Source organism: Capsella rubella, unplaced genomic scaffold (genome assembly GCF_000375325.1).
Source record: "Capsella rubella cultivar Monte Gargano unplaced genomic scaffold, Caprub1_0 scaffold_7, whole genome shotgun sequence".
NCBI classification, from domain to species: Eukaryota; Viridiplantae; Streptophyta; class Magnoliopsida; order Brassicales; family Brassicaceae; genus Capsella; species Capsella rubella.
Window position 1 is genome coordinate 77738 of NW_006238917.1, and position 17850 is coordinate 95587.

At 39.3% G+C, this 17850-nt stretch overlaps 4 protein-coding genes across 10 annotated transcripts; 1 reads left to right on the forward strand and 3 right to left on the reverse strand.

The window, feature by feature from the left end:
- Window positions 1-124: 124 nt before the first annotated feature.
- LOC17880861 (Niemann-Pick C1 protein) lies at window positions 125-9163 on the reverse strand. Of its 3 annotated transcripts, none has more exons than XM_023778842.1 (39): window positions 9079-9163; window positions 8728-8807; window positions 8508-8601; window positions 8279-8386; window positions 7891-8007; window positions 7632-7782; window positions 7295-7542; window positions 7043-7228; window positions 6883-6938; window positions 6622-6739; window positions 6432-6515; window positions 6245-6340; window positions 6035-6136; window positions 5792-5860; window positions 5580-5675; window positions 5400-5507; window positions 5172-5285; window positions 4969-5052; window positions 4506-4634; window positions 4224-4422; window positions 4010-4153; window positions 3894-3931; window positions 3669-3752; window positions 3372-3440; window positions 3197-3273; window positions 3033-3102; window positions 2674-2823; window positions 2397-2462; window positions 2142-2286; window positions 1968-2032; window positions 1833-1898; window positions 1606-1699; window positions 1483-1519; window positions 1338-1395; window positions 1116-1226; window positions 838-905; window positions 665-731; window positions 511-579; window positions 125-380 (listed from the first exon to the last, which is right to left on the reverse strand). In XM_023778842.1, exons 1-39 carry the CDS (start codon window positions 9109-9111, stop codon window positions 288-290), a joined length of 3843 nt encoding a protein of 1280 aa, XP_023634610.1. In that variant the 5' UTR covers window positions 9112-9163; the 3' UTR covers window positions 125-287. The 3 variants fall into 3 exon arrangements, with proteins under 3 accessions (XP_023634610.1, XP_023634609.1, XP_023634608.1); XM_023778841.1 differs by having other exon boundaries at window positions 8508-8604; XM_023778840.1 differs by having other exon boundaries at window positions 5400-5675; window positions 8508-8604.
- Window positions 9164-9426: 263 nt separating this feature from the next.
- On the forward strand, window positions 9427-12059 carry LOC17877928 (protein LAZ1). Of its 2 annotated transcripts, XM_006285985.2 has the most exons (8): window positions 9427-9786; window positions 9868-9924; window positions 10000-10108; window positions 10290-10474; window positions 10562-10650; window positions 10785-11046; window positions 11225-11476; window positions 11556-12059. In XM_006285985.2, exons 1-8 carry the CDS (start codon window positions 9640-9642, stop codon window positions 11904-11906), a joined length of 1452 nt encoding a protein of 483 aa, XP_006286047.1. In that variant the 5' UTR covers window positions 9427-9639; the 3' UTR covers window positions 11907-12059. The 2 variants fall into 2 exon arrangements, with proteins under 2 accessions (XP_006286047.1, XP_023634612.1); XM_023778844.1 differs by lacking the exon at window positions 11556-12059 and having other exon boundaries at window positions 9616-9786; window positions 11220-11377.
- A 33-nt stretch (window positions 12060-12092) lies between these two features.
- On the reverse strand, window positions 12093-13457 carry LOC17879990 (phosphoserine phosphatase 1). Its single transcript, XM_023778845.1, has 6 exons — window positions 13340-13457; window positions 13165-13245; window positions 12942-13070; window positions 12739-12801; window positions 12513-12637; window positions 12093-12430 (listed from the first exon to the last, which is right to left on the reverse strand). The coding sequence occupies exons 1-6, from the start codon at window positions 13427-13429 to the stop codon at window positions 12244-12246; spliced, it is 675 nt and encodes a 224-aa protein (XP_023634613.1). The 5' UTR covers window positions 13430-13457; the 3' UTR covers window positions 12093-12243.
- A 328-nt stretch (window positions 13458-13785) lies between these two features.
- LOC17878982 (protein DETOXIFICATION 45, chloroplastic) lies at window positions 13786-17486 on the reverse strand. Of its 4 annotated transcripts, none has more exons than XM_023779769.1 (15): window positions 17390-17486; window positions 16884-17195; window positions 16652-16782; window positions 16430-16573; window positions 16194-16324; window positions 15952-16087; window positions 15752-15848; window positions 15561-15661; window positions 15306-15469; window positions 15093-15164; window positions 14708-14824; window positions 14533-14628; window positions 14328-14449; window positions 14143-14191; window positions 13786-14049 (listed from the first exon to the last, which is right to left on the reverse strand). In XM_023779769.1, exons 2-15 carry the CDS (start codon window positions 17147-17149, stop codon window positions 14038-14040), a joined length of 1638 nt encoding a protein of 545 aa, XP_023635537.1. In that variant the 5' UTR covers window positions 17150-17195; window positions 17390-17486; the 3' UTR covers window positions 13786-14037. The 4 variants fall into 4 exon arrangements, with proteins under 4 accessions (XP_023635537.1, XP_023635536.1, XP_023635535.1 ...); XM_023779768.1 differs by having other exon boundaries at window positions 14037-14049; window positions 16884-17151; window positions 17390-17475; XM_023779767.1 differs by having other exon boundaries at window positions 14037-14049; window positions 16884-17190; window positions 17390-17409.
- Between the last annotated feature and the right edge of the window lie 364 nt (window positions 17487-17850).

Genomic DNA, 17850 nt, shown 5'->3' on the forward strand with positions numbered 1-17850 from the left:
AAGAACCATTAATTTACAGTAATCTACAGCAGTTGCATCGCATCTCCCAGCTTCTTTTCTGTTTTCTTTTCTTTAATAGATAGGATTTCTAGGCTATGGGCCATGGGCCTGTCAATATCCTATCTATTAAACTTTGGGCCAATAGTTTGGGCCACGGGCCTGTCACCTAACTTTGATACAGAGCATATCCAGTAATCACACTGTTGATTCTTTACTTTTTGACATTTGAACAGTAAGAAGAGTAATATAAAGTTTGAATTAAGACTTAAGAGAGTCTGTGGAGTTACTCAGTTCAACAGGGAAGAAGATGCTTCGTCTGTCTGCTGCTGCTCCTCGATGTCCAAATATAGCTGCGGAGGGCCAGCTAAACTCAGTATGACCTGAAACCCACAACAAGTGCATTAATCAATCACATTAGATACTTACTGTCTACAATGGATAGAGATGACATTATATCGGGTTTTCAAGCCAGATCAGTAGATGGTAACAGATATTTCCAGGTTAACTTACTGGTAAAAAAATAAGCCCATGCAAGAAGCCGATTATAACCAGTGCCAAGTACATTTGGAAGTAATACACCTGTATGCACCAATATATATTCATTTGAATCAACACAAGTAAGATACCAAGAACTGCACAAGGCAACGGATATAGGTGTCCTTACCACAAATATCTCTGATCTTGCAAAGCAAAGCACAGTCACTCCAACAAGTTTTGTGAGTGTGATCCCACTGTCCCCAACAATATGTTTTCATTCATCAAGTCCCATAAATGCGACCATTAAACAAACTAGACTAACGCCTTTGCATAAACAATAAAAAATGTAAGCTTCATCACCTGAAAACTGAAGCTCCCATGGTTTCCAGTGCCTTCCTCGCTCTTTGGTCTCGGTTCCCACTACTCATCTGCATTTGAAGGACATAAACCTAATTTTTCAGAACAGGTTGAAAAGAGACATGGCTCTGTTTTGCATCCTTAAATCCACTCATGACTTAACCAAGAAGTAGATAACTGTGAGAAAAGTTGTTCTTCTACTACATGGCTACAGATTGTAGTGCCAAAATCTACGGTAGTGCTCGGAGTAAGGTTGCAAAGGGGACATGGCTTGTTCTTACCAGGAAAGCATGTGATATGTGCACGCAGAATTCAACAGCAATCCCAATTGACATTATCAAATTCACAACAGAAACTGCATTGAGTTGGATGCCCAGAATCACCATCATACCCTGCTCAAACACATCAAGGATGATTATCCTATACTACAACATAGCATCCAGAACGGCATGAATCAAAATGCAAATCCAGACGATATTCTATGGATATGTGTTAATAAATACCATGAGATCCAAGAGTATCATCACTAATACAAGGACAATGATGGCTGAACTCCAAACACTGAAATTGACAGGTTAATAAAAGAAACCAACATCAAGACATCTCCACATTTCAAAATTTTGCATAATCTGTAGAGAGCTAACTGACCTGGAAGTGATTAACAAGCAAACAATAAATATAGCACCTGCCAAAGCAATATGAGAATGTAAAGAGTTGTCTTTCGGTACAACCTCTAGCAAAAACAAATAATTTGAAAGATGGGAAGCAAACCGATTGCTATAGCAAAGTCTGTCAAAGCTACTGTCCAGATATTCAGATATTGCTCAAAGAAAATGTAGAAAACTGAATATGGAAAAATGTCAATCTGCATAAAAAAAAAAAAAAGGCTTATTATATAGGAAATGAGTAGAAAAAATACATATGGTGGACCATCCCCCTTCAAGCAAAGCCAGCTAATCTTTACTTCATTAAAACAGAATTTATCACCAGGATCAAACCTTCAAGGAATTTGATATTCTTGAACTGAACTCCCGAGCAGCTCGCAGTGCATTAACATAGTCACCCTGAGGAAATTTTCTCACTTTTGAGTTTTTTTCTTAATAAGTTGCTTTCCAGAAACAATAATGTCATACTTGTGTGTTAAGCGGAGTGTGGTATGTACGGAACTCAGATGCCTGTATAACACCAGTCTCGTACCCTGAAACAAAAAATCAAGCGCCGCCACGGGAAGAGGGTTCAGACCAAAAGCAAACTAGAAATGAAGTATAGTGAAAACAGATTTTCTCTTTAAGTAAATTCTAGAGTACCTTTCAAATCCACGCTATTCGTATAAGCCCCATGACCACCCTTTGCACAGTCAGCCGAAGGCAAAGCATTAAGAAACCAGGGTAATTTCTCCCTGAATTGAGCTGTAGATGGGCGGTCATGAACCAAATCTGAGTGCCGAAAGCACTGCAACATTTTACAAAATTAGATCAATTTTAAATATTGTACTGCAACGTTTTACAAAATTATTCAATTTTAAATAGTGTTGATAAAGAGAGAGAGAGGCAGAGGCTTACTGTAGTGCAGTCTTTACAGATCCCATCTAAACTGCATATATCTTCCTCAGCGGTGCAACAAGGTGGCTATAGCTTGAAAAATTGAAGTTAGAAACTGGAACGCCAGTTTGCATTTTAAATAGCTGATGTTTGTTTAAAGGCAATTAAACAGATATAAAAAAAATAGCCTATGACCCATAATTGTTTCTTCTGTGATTAAGGGATAACTATATCTGTTAAAGAGAAAAAAAAAACTAAGAAATCAAGGTAGTTTACACAATAAGCTCTAAAAGTTGACCTGGTCATCTGGAGGACAATAACTGTCATTAGTGAACTTCCGACAACAGCCAAAAGCCTCTGGTGATAGCCATACAAGAAAATCATCGAGCCAAGAAGCAGCTGGTTTGGCAATGTAACTTGTTTCTGGAGCTTGTGATGCTCTTGATATCTGGTGGAAGGTGGGGAAAAGAAAGAATGTCACGGACTAACCCTTTTGGTATCCCTTAAAATGTGTTCAGCCTTGGTGGCAAAACAAGGTGATCTTTGCCGAAGATACATCAAACTTATAAGAATTCGTATGATGAATTTAGTAAAGATAAATCATACCAGTTACTGACTAAAATGAAAATCATTTCAAAACACATTCATTATTATTACCTCATTTAACAGGGAATTTGAATTGCATTGGCTGATAGAGCACAACTGATTTGTATGCTTTGATTCCAAGCTGCCAAAAGAATCCATTTCAGAGCAGGAAAAACTGCTAAATAATAAATTGTACCGGAAAGAATGATCTTCTGAGTGAGTGTAAGATAGAGAACCTATAATTGTAATCCTTGACTACAAAATACAAAGGCGGCCCAACCCTGAGGTACTCTGACAGACTGTCAAAATAGTCCTGTCAAATAAAATTCCAATCATAACTGGGGGAAATGAGCAAGCGATGAACAAAAGGAGAACAACATAAAAGAGAAGTAAAAATGGAACACTCTAAACTTGAAGGTAAGAGTCTCGAGGAAGAACAATCTTCTGCTCCAAGCCAGTTTCAAGCCTTGGGCTGATGGCCTGAATGAATAAACACATGAAAATTTAAGCAGACGAATAAAAATACCAACTTCTAATTACAGGAAAAATTAATATAATTCACTCCGTATCTCTTTGAACTTTTGTTGGTGAAATAGTTATATTGTAGTGCTATAGCAAAAGAAGTGTTAATCCGAAAAAAACATAAAAATTGATATATATATATATAGTGATAAAAAAGCAATCATTAAAATGTAGGCAGCAACTTACAATGCTTGCCAGCGCAAAAGCCAAGAATACAGCGACAACACCCATTTTTACAACCCTAAGTCCAAGAACAGGTGCATGAACCTCCTGTGGAACACCAAGACTAAAAAATCAGCAAGATTGCGGGCTGTGTTAAAATGTTTGTATGTGTCTATGACTTTATTGCATGTATCGTCTGCGTATTAATAATAAAGAGAAGTTGTCCCAGTTCTGAGAGAATCGAAACACCTTCATGTATCTCTCAAGAAACCCAGGTCCCGTTCCACCTGTAAACACAGAAAACCCTGCCTAAATTAAAGAAGTAAACAGTTAAAAATACTAACTCTTCAATTTTCGGTGGTAACCTTCAACAGATTCTTGAGATGTTGACGGAGCTTTTATGCAAGGGAAACAATCAATCCTGTTATCCGCAGATCTTTTGCAGTCAAAAACGATTAGGGCAACAAAAGCAGTGATTTGCAGAAAGAAGTCCAGCATAATAGCCAAAGCTGCACAAGTGAAGAACAGTGTCACAGACTCACAACTAATGTACACAGAGAGCACCAAATATTTACAAACCTGCAAACATGGAGAAGATACGACATGCTGGCATTGGAACAAAGGCTCCAACAGCAAAAGCCAAGACCTCGGATAAACTTGCCAACGTTATCGATGGGCCTACTTCAACAAGTGCAGAGCTAATCCGTTCCTCTAAAGAAACATGACGAGGTTGTCTCTTTACAGCATGAACCAGTATGCACATATTATCTACTCCCACCTGTATAGAAAAATCATTAGTATATCCATCAACAGATATACCAAATATCCACTGTCCCGTCAACAGAGACTCAACGAACTTACAGCCAGGACTAGGAAAGGAATGACTTCCATTATGATCAATGTTGATTTAACTCCAAGGGCACTGAAAATTCCAACAGATCCAAGTACAGAAAGCAAGACAAGCACAACCCCGGAAAGACCGAGTAAAACCTAGAAATCATGATTTTGGTAATTAATCTGTGTAAAATGACAGTACATCAACAATACTTTCGTTTCCCCAGCCCTAGATAGTTAAATGTGAATATTTAGCTTCAAAGATCATATACACCCATGGTAGAGGGAATAAGGAAATGAAATGAAGTATCAATAGTTCCATGAAGATCACCCGGACTAATCAATATTCAGGCATTACAATTATTTCAGTTAGGACGGCGAGCATAAGTAATTCCTAGCTTCTCCAAATCTAAAGGAATACTCACCTAAACTGAATACAACTGAAATGCCTATAGAGGAACAAATTTGAGAGGAAGGTCAAGACACATACCTTTGATGAAATATAAAAAGTATCGAACTGCGGAGCATCTCCAAGTGTGACGGAAATGTAAACAAACATAACCAAATAGCTTGCCTGTTGAAGGAATACAAAAACAGATCACTGGCATGAAAATCTTGGTAGGACACATTACCAAAGAATATCTGGGCAGGAATATGATAAGAGACAGCTCTCAAAGATGTTTGTTATCGTACAGCTATTGTTATAATATCAGCAGTGCTTTCTCTTTTCAGCTCTTCCTCTATTGAGCTTTCAGATGAAAATGAAAGAGTCAAATTCTTGGATCGCACCATAGGTAGTACCACCTCCTGGAATCAGATTAAAAACTACTTAAGACGACCATATCATTCAAAAAACAAAAATTAGAAACACAAAAAATTTAAGCTCTGGAAGAAAAAATGATCATTTTCGAACAGGAAAACCTTTGCTAATTGAATGAACGATTGTTCCCATGCTATTGCCATTGCGTTTTCATTACTTGAATCACCAATGACATTGTTAACTGGATAAGTTACAACAAACGCAGTAGCCTGAAAATACAGTTCGTTTAGGTCAGAATAACAACCAAAAGGTACTGAGCAACTAAGTTCTGAAACCATTACCTCTGAATAGTTATTCCCCGAGAATCCTCCCAACACTGCACTAGGATCAACAGGCGCCTGAAAAGCGCTCAAACACATCTCTGATGAAGTGTAATGCTGGAGGTTGAAGAGAGAGAATATCAGAAAACAGTATTCAATCAAAAATCAAGAGGGCAGACACTCCACAATGTAATTACGTAGTGAATGACTCAAATCCCCAACAAAAATTAAACCTGAAAACAGTACTCAGCATGCTCAACTCCTCCATAATCATCAAAGTTTCCGGGGTCCATCTTGAAATACTGAAATGTAATTTAGAAAGAGATGTCAGTGGAGAAGCAATTCCACATGCAAGATGAATTTTTATGTTTAAGAAGTTGAGAAAACACATGGAGGTACCCAGAGTATATAAACCATGAAGAGTTGCACAAAATATTCTAACCATTGAGAAATTCATAAGCTTAGAAATTATCAACCTGCAGAATACTCTGAGTGGCGCAATCCTCTCCCAAAGGCTTCAAGCATATGTCAGTCAGAGAAACCTTTGAGCCTGAATAATTTCCACGGATTTGATCGACCTGTGATATGTAAGAAACAGAAAAAATAAAAGAATGACACTGAAATAAAATGGTGTAGACATCCATTTGGACTAGCATTTATTGGTTAGAAGCATTTTAACAAAATACCTTCTCTTGTATCTCAAAAAGCAAAAGAATATTTTCATCTGTCACAATACTAGGGGCCCTGCCACTTTTGGGATCAGGAACAGTGGCCAATATAAGCTGTCATGCCACACAAGGAAATCGTGAACAAAAGTTATATATTATAGATAATAAACTAGCATATAAACAGAAGAAGCAAAATAGAAATTACCTGCTCGATTCTGTAGAATGGTGAAAGGTGGCTATCAAAGAACTTTTTCTCTTCTGCTGCTTTGCTTCCAGGACCTACCCACAACTACAAAATGAAGAAATCCCCATGAACATTCATACCAGTATTTGCAGTGCCTTTGCTTCTGTCATAGAAAGTTCGTATAACTGGTCCTAGCAGAGATAATACATACCTTTTCTGGGCGTGTTTCCACCTCAAAATTAAAGAGACCTGAACTGAGTGCAAGAACAATAGCCACCGACATGAAGAGAACAAGAGATGGATTTCTAGCAATCCATGACCCATATGTTCTGAGGCAAACAATTGGAAACCATTACAATATCATCTTATCAGTTTCTGTTTTTTCTAGTTGTAGGGCTACCTTGTGGGTAAAATATAGAAGACGAAATTACAAGGTAAATATAGACCACAAAACAAAATCCTGGAGATTTACCTGTAAAAATTTTCCATGTATCTCTGAACAGGAGAAACTTGAGCATGTCTTTCCACCTAAGAGAAGGATAGTTCAGTATATATGTGGGTATACAAATGTATTATATGCTACATATACAAACACAGAAGAACTATAATTTCTAGGCAATACATTGATATACCTTGACACCAAGTGTGCTCTCCTTCGGCTCACTAGTAATTCCATCTTCTTCCAAAGGATGCAATAGTGGCTCTGAGCTATCACCAGGTTTTGTTATATCTCTTCTTCGATTTAAAGCACCCCATCCGAAGAAGCAAGACACCAGCAGGATGTATACAAGTACCATTGATAACTCAATGCATCTAACCTGAAATGTAAATCAACACAATCAAATCCAAGACCATACCAACAGTGTATATTTCATAACCCACACCTTAAGAGGACCGATTCTGATTGAGCAAGATTCTTCTTCACGGGGCGGCAGGGGTTCGGGACTTGAGCAAGCTGGTGACGAAGGGCAATCACCGCAAGAACATCCAAGGGATGTGTCACCACATGAATAGACAGATAAGTTCATTGGCACCATCACATCTGACTCAGGAGTATTTGATTTGAAGTTTATTGCATATGGTGAACCAGGGAAGCCAGGTGGTGCTTTCTGACCAATAAACGTAAACCACTCTGAAAAAGCAGAACTAAATTTGAGATCTGGAACTTTTGTAACAAGGACAAAACTGGTATAGAACGCCTTGAAACAGACCGCAGCGCACCTCTGAAGTTTTGAGCACCACCACCAACAAAGTTTATGGCACGTGTGTTCATAGTTCCAAATTTCACCTCTTTACAGGACTCGTAAAGCCCTTTTCCAAACGTATCAGTTATGTGATAGTCTATACCATCCACAGTCATATTCCCACTGACCTAGAATACATCTCAAAAATGAAAAATGCTAGTGTTGTTAACCATATTAACGGGTCTCAACTAACCGTCAAAAGTTTGAACTTGTCACATGAAAAAACGAAAGCTAACCTCAGCAATAGAAGTGACATTGATAAAAAGAGACTGATTTGGAGAGCAAGAGAGCTCGCAGAACAAGTTTAAGAAGTTCCTTAAGCATGCAGGACAACCCACAAGAAAAGGGACAGCCTAATATAGATAGCATCAAGCAAAAAAAATAGTAAATCTCCTACTTCATTAGAAGAATATGAAGAGGTGATTATAGCAAAAAAAAAAAAAAAAAAACGGAAAAAAGAAAAGTAGAATAGGAAAAGTTGTCTTGTTGCAGGAATGATATGAGTAATTAAGAAAGCATGGAGAGAAAACAAAAGATTTGCTCTTGAAATATCACAAAACTAAAAAAATCGCCATCTCTGTCTTTGTTTCTCTGTCAGATTGCATAGCAAAGAAAAAGTCATACCTGTTGAACTTGAGACCTCAAAGTGTCAAATTGAGTCTCTGTACAACAGACTTTGCCAGTTATGGTTGGGCATAGGCTTTGGATTTTGGCAGAAAAGAGTTCATCAGGCTGCAGAAAGGAATGTCAGGTTCAATCAAAGATGCATAAGGAAGAAAAATAAGAAGAAAGAAGGGGAAACGTAATGGTGTCAGTCTCGAGTGCTAAAACATATTCCAATCCTAATCAGAACCTTAATGGATGGGGAAGCATAAGGACAGTTAAGGACTTTTCCATCGCTGCGTTCTCCACAAATGTCATACATTGCGCAAAAATCTTGTGAATGTCTACTAGGGAGAAGCAAGAAGAATACACCAATTGAGTGGGCAAAAGAGAAACGAAGGCACAATTAAATAAGAGATGGGAGGAAAAGGACACGCCTCTCTCTAAAAGAAAAATGCAATGAGAGCTACCTTGGTTCAGAGTGGGGGTTGAGTACATTTAGCGAGGAGCTGATCAGGTCTGCGCTGACTAAAACTGAGAAAGTTAACAGCTGCGACATGACAATCATTCCCATAATCAGCATGCATCATCAATCACAGACGAAAATGGTTCAATAAACGTGAACTAGTAGTCATTAAGCCAAGGCCTAGCGCAATAAGAAGCACACAAAGTAGATAGCCGTTTGCATAATACAGATAACAGATGAAGACAACCCCAACAAACAAACAAACAAACAAACAAAAAAGGAAAATTAATTTCCCAAGAGACTAAATGAACTAGTAGGCCTCTAAAAAGGAGAAGAGAGAAAGCGATTAGTTTGCCTGTAAAAGGAGAAGCTTGAGAGGGATCGCCATGTTTGTCACAATCTTTCGCAGTTGGGGTTTAGTCTGGGCGTAGTTGCAGTTGCAGAGCAGAGCAGAGCAGAGAGAGGGAGGATTGTGACCAATCTTAAAAAATAAAATTGGATTGGAGAGTGAGTAAAGCTAGCTCCCTTCCTATAATAGAGTCGTGTAGTAGAGAGAGACACGACTCACGAGGCAGACGATGACGATGAGTCAGTCGCAGTATCTACTTTCGTGCCGTTTTAACGCTTAAAGAGAGCAATGCCTGCCGTTTTGTGTTTTGACCATTGAAGAAGTAAGCAAAGAAGATGAAACAAAAGAGAGGGTGATATTTCTATTTCTTTTTGCATCTGCCTCCAGCCTTCCCCTTGGTCTCGTCATCCTCCGATCGGATGGGTCAGGGTCGTCCATTCCATTTCCATCGCAGACGCCAGCTCGTCTGATCTGCAACCAATTCCTCCTTTCGACTCTTTTCTTCTTCCTCCGATCATTCTTTTATGTGGCGCCGATCCAGTGTTTAATCACTCGGAAAAATTCGTGATGGATATATTACAGTATTATTACCATCTCCTTGCTTACTCGGCCCCTGCGTGGGCAAGCTTCATGGCCGGTGCCTTTTTGGTTCTCACGCTCTCCCTTTCCTTGTTTTTAGTCTTCGATCACCTTTCTACTTACAAGAACCCTGAGGTTTGTCTCTTCCATGTTCCCTGCCTTTCTATCCTTTTGTTTACCTTTCTCACGCTTCCCCTCTCTCTCTCTCTCTCTCAGGAGCAAAAGTTTTTGATTGGAGTCATCCTCATGGTCCCTTGCTATTCTATTGAGTCCGTGAGTAACTCTTTCTTTTCTTTTATCTAACTCTGTTTACGCTTCAAACTATTCTGATCCTCGTTGTTTCAACAGTTTGCATCACTTGTCAAACCATCCATCAGTGTTGATTGTGGGATTCTACGAGACTGCTATGAATCCTTTGCCATGTACTGTTTTGGTAGATACCTCGTTGCCTGCATAGGTATGACCTTTTTCATTCATTCCTCTCTTATTTGAAACCTTGTCGTGTCTTGATGTTCATATTATGATTCTTTTGGAAACAGGGATAATCGCACAAATGTGAAATTAGTTCCTTTTCCACTTGTGCTTTTCTTCTTACTTGATTCTCTCTCTTCATGCTATTTCCTGACTTCATTTATCAGGTGGGGAAGAAAGGACTATCGAGTTTATGGAAAGGCAAGGACGTAAGAGCTTTAAGACGCCGCTGTTAGATCACAATGATGAAAAGGGAACAATCAAACATCCTTTTCCTATGAATTTATTCTTAAAACCGTGGAGACTCAGTCACTGGTTTTATCAAGTTGTTAAGTTTGGTATTGTTCAATATGTATGTTTCCCACTAATGTTTCTTGTTTCTCTTGCTCCAAAATTCTTTTCTTCAAAGTAGAAGTAAACTATTTCTTTCCTTTGGCAGATGATCATAAAGTCTCTAACTGCTCTCACAGCTCTGATTCTTGAAGCCTTTGGTGTGTATTGTGAAGGAGAGTTTAAATGGGGATGTGGGTACGTTGAGGCAACTTTGATAAGGACATTGCTAACATAATAATTGAGCCTTAATAAACAAGAGTCAGTTCTATCTATGATGAACTATGACCAATATGCCATCTTACTGTTTTGCCTATGCATTTTTTTTGTAGGTACCCTTATTTGGCAGTGGTTCTAAATTTTAGTCAGTCATGGGCATTATACTGCCTGGTTCAGTTCTATGGTGCTACGAAAGATGAGCTTGCGCACATAAAGCCGCTGGCCAAATTTCTAACATTCAAGTCGATTGTGTTTCTCACTTGGTGGCAAGGTGTTGCCATTGCTCTTCTCTCTTCCCTCGGTTTGTTCAAAAGTTCAATTGCACAAAGCTTGCAGTTGAAGACTAGTGTACAGGATTTCATCATTTGCATAGAGGTAAATATCTTCTGTTAGCTACGTTCCTGGAAAAGATTTAACATCTGTGAGACCTTTGTGTACAAGTACAAAACTTTTTCTTCTTCGTTGCTTCCCTTACAACAATCTATTGAGTCTTCTCTGTTTTCCTTTCTTGAAATAAATTAAAGCTTTTAACACTTATGTTTGTCCAGTGCAGATGGGTATTGCTTCCGTTGTTCACCTGTATGTATTCCCAGCAAAACCTTACAGTCTAATGGGAGACCGCTTTACAGGATCTGTTTCGGTTCTTGGTGACTATGCATCTGTCGATTGTCCTATTGATCCAGATGAGATTAGGGACAGTGAGAGACCAACAAAGGTCCGCCTACCACATCCTAACGTTGATATCAGAAGTGGTATGACTCTCAAAGAAAGCATGAGAGACGTTTTCGTTGGTGGTGGTGAATATGTGAGTCATCTAATTGTTCCATCCAAAGAAATGATTATCTGATGAATAGCGTTTGATCAAAAGAAGCTATATGTTGTAGATTGTTAAAGACGTGAGATTCACAGTGACTCAAGCAGTGGAGCCCATGGAAAAGAGCATCACAAAGTTCAATGAGAAACTTCACAAGATCTCCCAGAACATAAAGAAACATGACAAGGAGAAGAGAAGAGTTAAGGACGATAGTTGCATGTCATCCTCGAGTCGGAGAGTGATTCGCGGTATCGATGATCCTCTTCTAAATGGGAGTTTTAGTGATAGCGGACTTACAAGAACCAAAAAGCACAGACGAAAATCAGGATATACAAGCGCAGAGAGCGGGGGAGAGAGCAGTAGTGATCAAGCGTATGGTGGATTTGAGGTAAGCGGCCGCAGATGGATCACCAAAGATTAGTAAAAATTATCTTTGGAAAAGTTTGTTCCACAATTTTGTCCTCAAAGCGCAGGTGTTTGTGAGAAGAGGTTGATCACCTAGAAGCCGTTAATATTGAATATTTGTGTACAGATTTGAAGATACTTAACATAAATGAGCATGATTTCTTTACTAGAGAAGAGTAAAAAAATTCATGTTGGCTCTGTCTTTGAAACGAAATAATATGTTATTCCCATGTTAAGCAATAGCAATAACAAGACTGAGTTGCAGGAAACAGACATGCCAAAAAGTTTGAATAGTTTTATAGCAATAAAGAATAGTTTTGAATAGTTTTGAATAGTTTTATAGCCCTGTCAGATCAGATGAGAGGGCGGAGTTCCCCAGTGAGCAAAGCAAACTTGCGGTGCTGAGACAAAACAGAAGCAACTCTGCTCATCTGAATCCTCTGAGCCAGACCATCATCTCCTTTCTGTAGCTTTGCTGAATGGAAGACGTTCTGTAGCATCTGCAGAGGATCTCCATGACTGACCACCAGAATTGCACAACTACAGGAATATATGTCTTATTAAGGTATCAGTTGGAATGGATGCAGAAGAAAATGGGGTGGTAGGTAGGGCATTATTTTACCTTTGATAATCAGCTTCCATGGATTCCATGGCAGTGGCAAGTCTGGAAACAACATCAGCAGCACTCTCACCTCCTTCTGGTTTCATGAATGGATCTTTCTCATCAAGAGCCCATATCTCTGGGTACTGCGGCAACCAGAAGAAAAGAAAAAGCTTGAGAACGGTTTCCTTGCTAGTAGATAGGGAAGTAAATATAAGAAAAAGAAATAAAAATAATAAGGAGGAACCTTGTCATGTGACTTGAGTTCAAATGTAGGTCCAAAATAGCGTTCTCGCAAATCTTCAATCATCTGCCTCAGCAATTCAACTTTGAGAAAAGCATACAATACACTAGTTTTGTGGAAATATAGCAGTAGTAGTAGTAGTTGCAGAGTAGGAGGTATGCAATAACAAATAGTTCTGTAGGGAGAGTATCAGGTATTATACAAACCTTGCATTGAGGAGAATCAAAGGGGAGATTGAGGACCTCAGCAACAACCCTAGCGGTGTGAGTGGTTCTGGAGAAGGGAGAGTAGCAAATGCGGACCTTGTCCAGTTCTATGTTATTTTCCTTGAGTTGCTGCACGCAGAGAGTTTTGATCATCATATTATGACAGACTATAATAAAGTTTTTGAGATTCCAAAAAACTATCTTTTTTTGAAAGAAAGAGAACCTGGAGGAACAATTCGCCGGCGAGACGAGCCTGATCGACACCGTCAGGCGCTAACTGGAACTCGGGGAGCACACCATGTTCCTACAAATTCCATAAATATGATCAAGTAGAGTAAGTGGATGGATGAAGAAGAAAGAAGAAGAAGAGCATAACGAAAGAAAAAGAGGAGAGAAACCATGGAAGAGACGATGAGGCCTCTCTCGTTGGGAATGCTCTTGCCGTGGCGGAGCACCCAATACCTGTTCTTCCCTACTAGCGAATCCATTTCTCTCTCTTTCTCTCTTTTTTCCCCAGCGTCACTTTAACCTATTTATAACCATCCACTAATTTTTACTTTCTTCTTATCAGAAATCTGAAATCATTAATGTCTAAGGTTTTGACTGGCTGTCTCTTTTATCTTTTCTTTTTGTCTTATCTCTTTATCTTCGAGACTCGCACTAATTTGAGTAATTTCTTTCTAATCCCTATTTTTCCAACTGATAAATTTTCTTACCCTTAATAAAAAAAATATTACTAAGGAGATGTATAAAATAAGGATTTTAGTTTTTATTTCCAAATCATATGTTATTTAGTTTGTGATTTTAAAATCTCTTTCCAAATTTCATGCTATTGAACTTGAAATTTATGTAAAGTTATTCACTATCTCTTATTTATAAAAAAAAAATCCACTTGACAGATTTTGGATACCTTTTAGGCTTTTTTTCGCAGAACTACTTACAGGATTATTATATTTTATATTTGATTACCAGTAAATAAACGAGATCGAAAAAAACGAAGCTAATAAGTACAAATGTGTACTACGTAGTTCAGTTTGACAAAGCCTGAAGACTGCCACGTCTCTCTCTCTCTCTCCCCTTTAAAAGCCTTTTTTTTTTAAGCTAGACGCTGCCATATACACATACGAAACAAACAGAGTTAACAAGAAAAGCTTTGCACGCAAATTAAAAACACAATGAACAAAAGAATAGGCTCTCTCACCTTGTCACTTGTGTGCATGAACCACCATGGACCCTTCCTCCACATTAATCTTTACCATTCACCAATCAAAACACAACACACACATATTTGAGTTTTATTTCTACCACCACTACCAAAAAAATAAGCTACTACACATTTTATTCTACTTGTCTCCCTATATATAATAGTTCAAGCTTTTTCTTTACCTGCTGAATCCAGCCACCATCCGCAATCCCATGAACATACTCAGCCCCACCCACACTCCACTTAGCCCTAACCCTGCCGATGCATACAGCATGAACCCTGATGATATTCCTCCCACCACCATCTGACACACACACACACACAAATCCTTCCACCTCAGCTTATGATATCTTATCTTTTAACAAGGAGGACTTCTCTCTTACTTACCATTGAGCAAGCTGCGTAGGGGAAGTCCGATATCCCATAGTGCAGTCCATCAAAGATGAACGCCAGAGCTGTCATTGGTTGGGTTGCCGCTACAAACTGTATATGCATGTTACGTGAGTAAATGGGAGACGGTCCATCAAACCCCTCACCCACTTTAGGTAATTACATCACTTACCAATACTCCCTTTCTCACAATCCGCAGAACTTCAGGGTCTTTGGAAAATAAACCAGCTATTGAACTGAACGACATCCCCAACAAAATAGCCAGTCCAAACCCTGTCACCACTCCTATCTGTACAACACTAAAACACGTTACATCCCTCTCTACAACCAGAGATCAATCAGCATCCCCAACAAGATAAAAATCCACTTCTTTTGTGCACCACCTTCATGATTAAGAGAGTAAACATTTTCCCTTCAACTTACCCTATGTCTTAGCTAAGGCATTTCTACAAATTCGTCCTTTCTCGCCAACTTCCTCAAGGTAAATATAATTCATTTTTCCTTATATTAATGGAAGTAACTGAATATGAACTACGAAAAGGGATGTGGGATCAGACCTTCAGAACATAAGTCGTAACCTCTTTCACACCTTCAAAGTCTCTTTTGGATGCAGAACTTGCGATCAAGGCCTGATCAACAAGACACGAGGCTTAACACCATCTCTAGCAATTATCTCAGTGCATTTCTTAGTCCCATTTGATACCAAACAGATGAAGAAAGTTATAGAGCCAAAACCTCTAGGTAGGAAAACCAAGCTGAGAAACTAATACCTGTCCAGATGAAGCTAGTGCATCAGTAAGTAGAGATACCGCCAACCACACTTGCATGCATATCTGATGTGCTGCCATTGCAAAAACTCCCTGACGAGCTGCCATTGATGTGGCAACGGTCATGGTCATGAGCACAGACAGAGTCCTTCCAAGAACAAATCCCCCTATAATTCAAGTCAAGGTTTTAAACCTAGATAAATCAATACAATACTTACATCCATAAAACCCATAAGTTAGAAACCATTGTCCACATACCTGATTTTAGGTAATCGCCGAACTTTAGTGACCCCATCTTTGGAGGAAGCAGTATAACTCTTTTGTTCAAGAGTATAAGCATTGAAATGGCAACAATGTACCTATGGATCAGAGGAAAGAGGTTAAGCACCATCCTACAAGTTTGACGAAAGGGGGAAAACTGGAAAAGAAGAAAGATCTTAGATACATACTGGGAGATAACGCTAGATATTGCTGCCCCTGCTACACCCATCCTGAACTTGTATATAAACAGAGGGAATAGAAATACAGCTAGAAAATTACCAACGCCTGCGTTATGGAAATTAGAGAATGAATGAACCGATGGAAACAAGAAATACCAAAATCATTGAATATACTTGGACTATGTCAAAAGATCTCAAAGAATGCTAACCTAAACAGTAGACTGGAGTTTTTGTATCCTTAAATCCACGAAAAATGCCTTGAAGAGCTAAAGAAACCACATAAGCAGGAGCACCAAGCGCCCTAAGGACAAGAAACTGCCGCGCAGGGATGAACATTTCTGAAACCTGGGTGTCAGGTATAAAAGACAGAAAACATAAACGCCACAGAATAGGTGTCTCCAAAATTTCGGAAGGCATAGATGACAATAAGCTCTAACTGGACTGAACTTACAGATTGAACACCCATTAACCTTAAAAAGGGTCCAGATGCGAAAGACAAAGCGAGTGCCTCGAATATGCCAATTCCAATGGCTAGCACTAGCGCTGTGGACACTGAAGAAAACTGTTTCCTTTCTGGTAAACCTGGAGAAGGTATGTCACTATGAATATCTTTTGAAATCCAATAAAATAGAGAGATAAGGCTGGAAAAAAAAATGACAAGAGAAGAAAGCTATTTGTTAGGTTAACCTGAGGCTAAATCTTGTGCGGCAGTCTTTGCAATGTCTTCAGCGACAAAAGAAGTGGCAACGCTGAGGAGTGGAATGTTGAAGAGCTTTGAAATGGTATTGAAGATGGACATGGAGACGGCAGCGGAACCCAACTCTACAGATCCTGCAGAATAGAAAGAAGGGAGGCCTTAGAAGTCTAAAAACTAGCTCTTCAAAGTATGGAGAAGCAAAGGAAAAATACCGAGCCTTCCAATGTATGCAGTCTCCATGAGCAGCGTCAAAGGATCAATGGCCTGTCCAGCAATGGCCGGAAGAGAGAGCATCACGAGTTCTCGTTTGATGTCAACAGGACGTGCTTCAACAGTGTCCTCCCTAGCAAGGAGGGAGATAAAAACATCTACAAAGGCAAGAAGGGCGCAGCTAACATACGAAAGAGTATCAAAAGGGATAACGCAACACCTCAACAGCCTTACGGGAGTTTTTCCAGTGAACCGGAAGAGAGATCTTTGTGCTCCAAGTTGGCAAAGGGAGATTCAACGCCGCAGTCAGGGTTGATCTGGCTCTTCCGACGAGTAGCAAAAGGAAACGTGGGGTTTGGATTGGTATGAAGGGAGCAGTTTTGGGGGCCAGAGACTTGACTCATCCGAAAATTGCCTAGTCTTAGTCTTTTCACTTTGGCCAACCTGCTGTTCCAGGGCAGCGAGACTTGCTTCCCAGCCACTACTCTACTGGACTCCATCACTGCCCAATTCCACTAGAGATACTTTACTATGATGATGACTGACCTAAATTCCGGTTACACAGAGCAAGCAAATTGGATGACTCTAGGATGAGAAGAAAAAGAGACGATACTGAAAAGAAAAAAAACAAACAAGCGACAGAGAAAGCCGAGAAGACGATGATACTGCTGGTGGGTTAGCCATAAGAAAAGAGTCGGAAACTCCAAAACCAAAAAAAAAAAAAAAAAGGGGAAACTTACGGAATCAGGAAAGAGGAGCGGTGCGGTAGAGAGATCGTCGAGGCAGAGAGGGAGAGGAGGAGGGCTGAATCAATTGAGGGGTTTAACCGTTGCAGTTGCAGGGAGAGCTAAGGCGGTTTTTGTTTGGAGAAGAAGACGGAGACTAATTGGTAGATGGGCCTTTTGCTTCTCTAAAATATAAGCCCAGTAAGGCCCACTAATATCGGCACGTTTGTTGAGTTTTTTCTTTCTCTCTCTTACAGTCGTCGTCGATGTTCGGGGTATCGGAACTCAAAACAGAGCTTTCTAATATTAGCTTTTTTAGAACGATAAACCTTTTTTTTATTTTTTATAAAACCCATTCAACAATTTCGCTGTCAAGGAAACCCATTCAACAATTCTAATAACACGCACGAGTTGGCATCTTTAAAAAATCTTAGATAGGATAAATTTGTTTATGGAAACCGAACAAAACTCCAAGG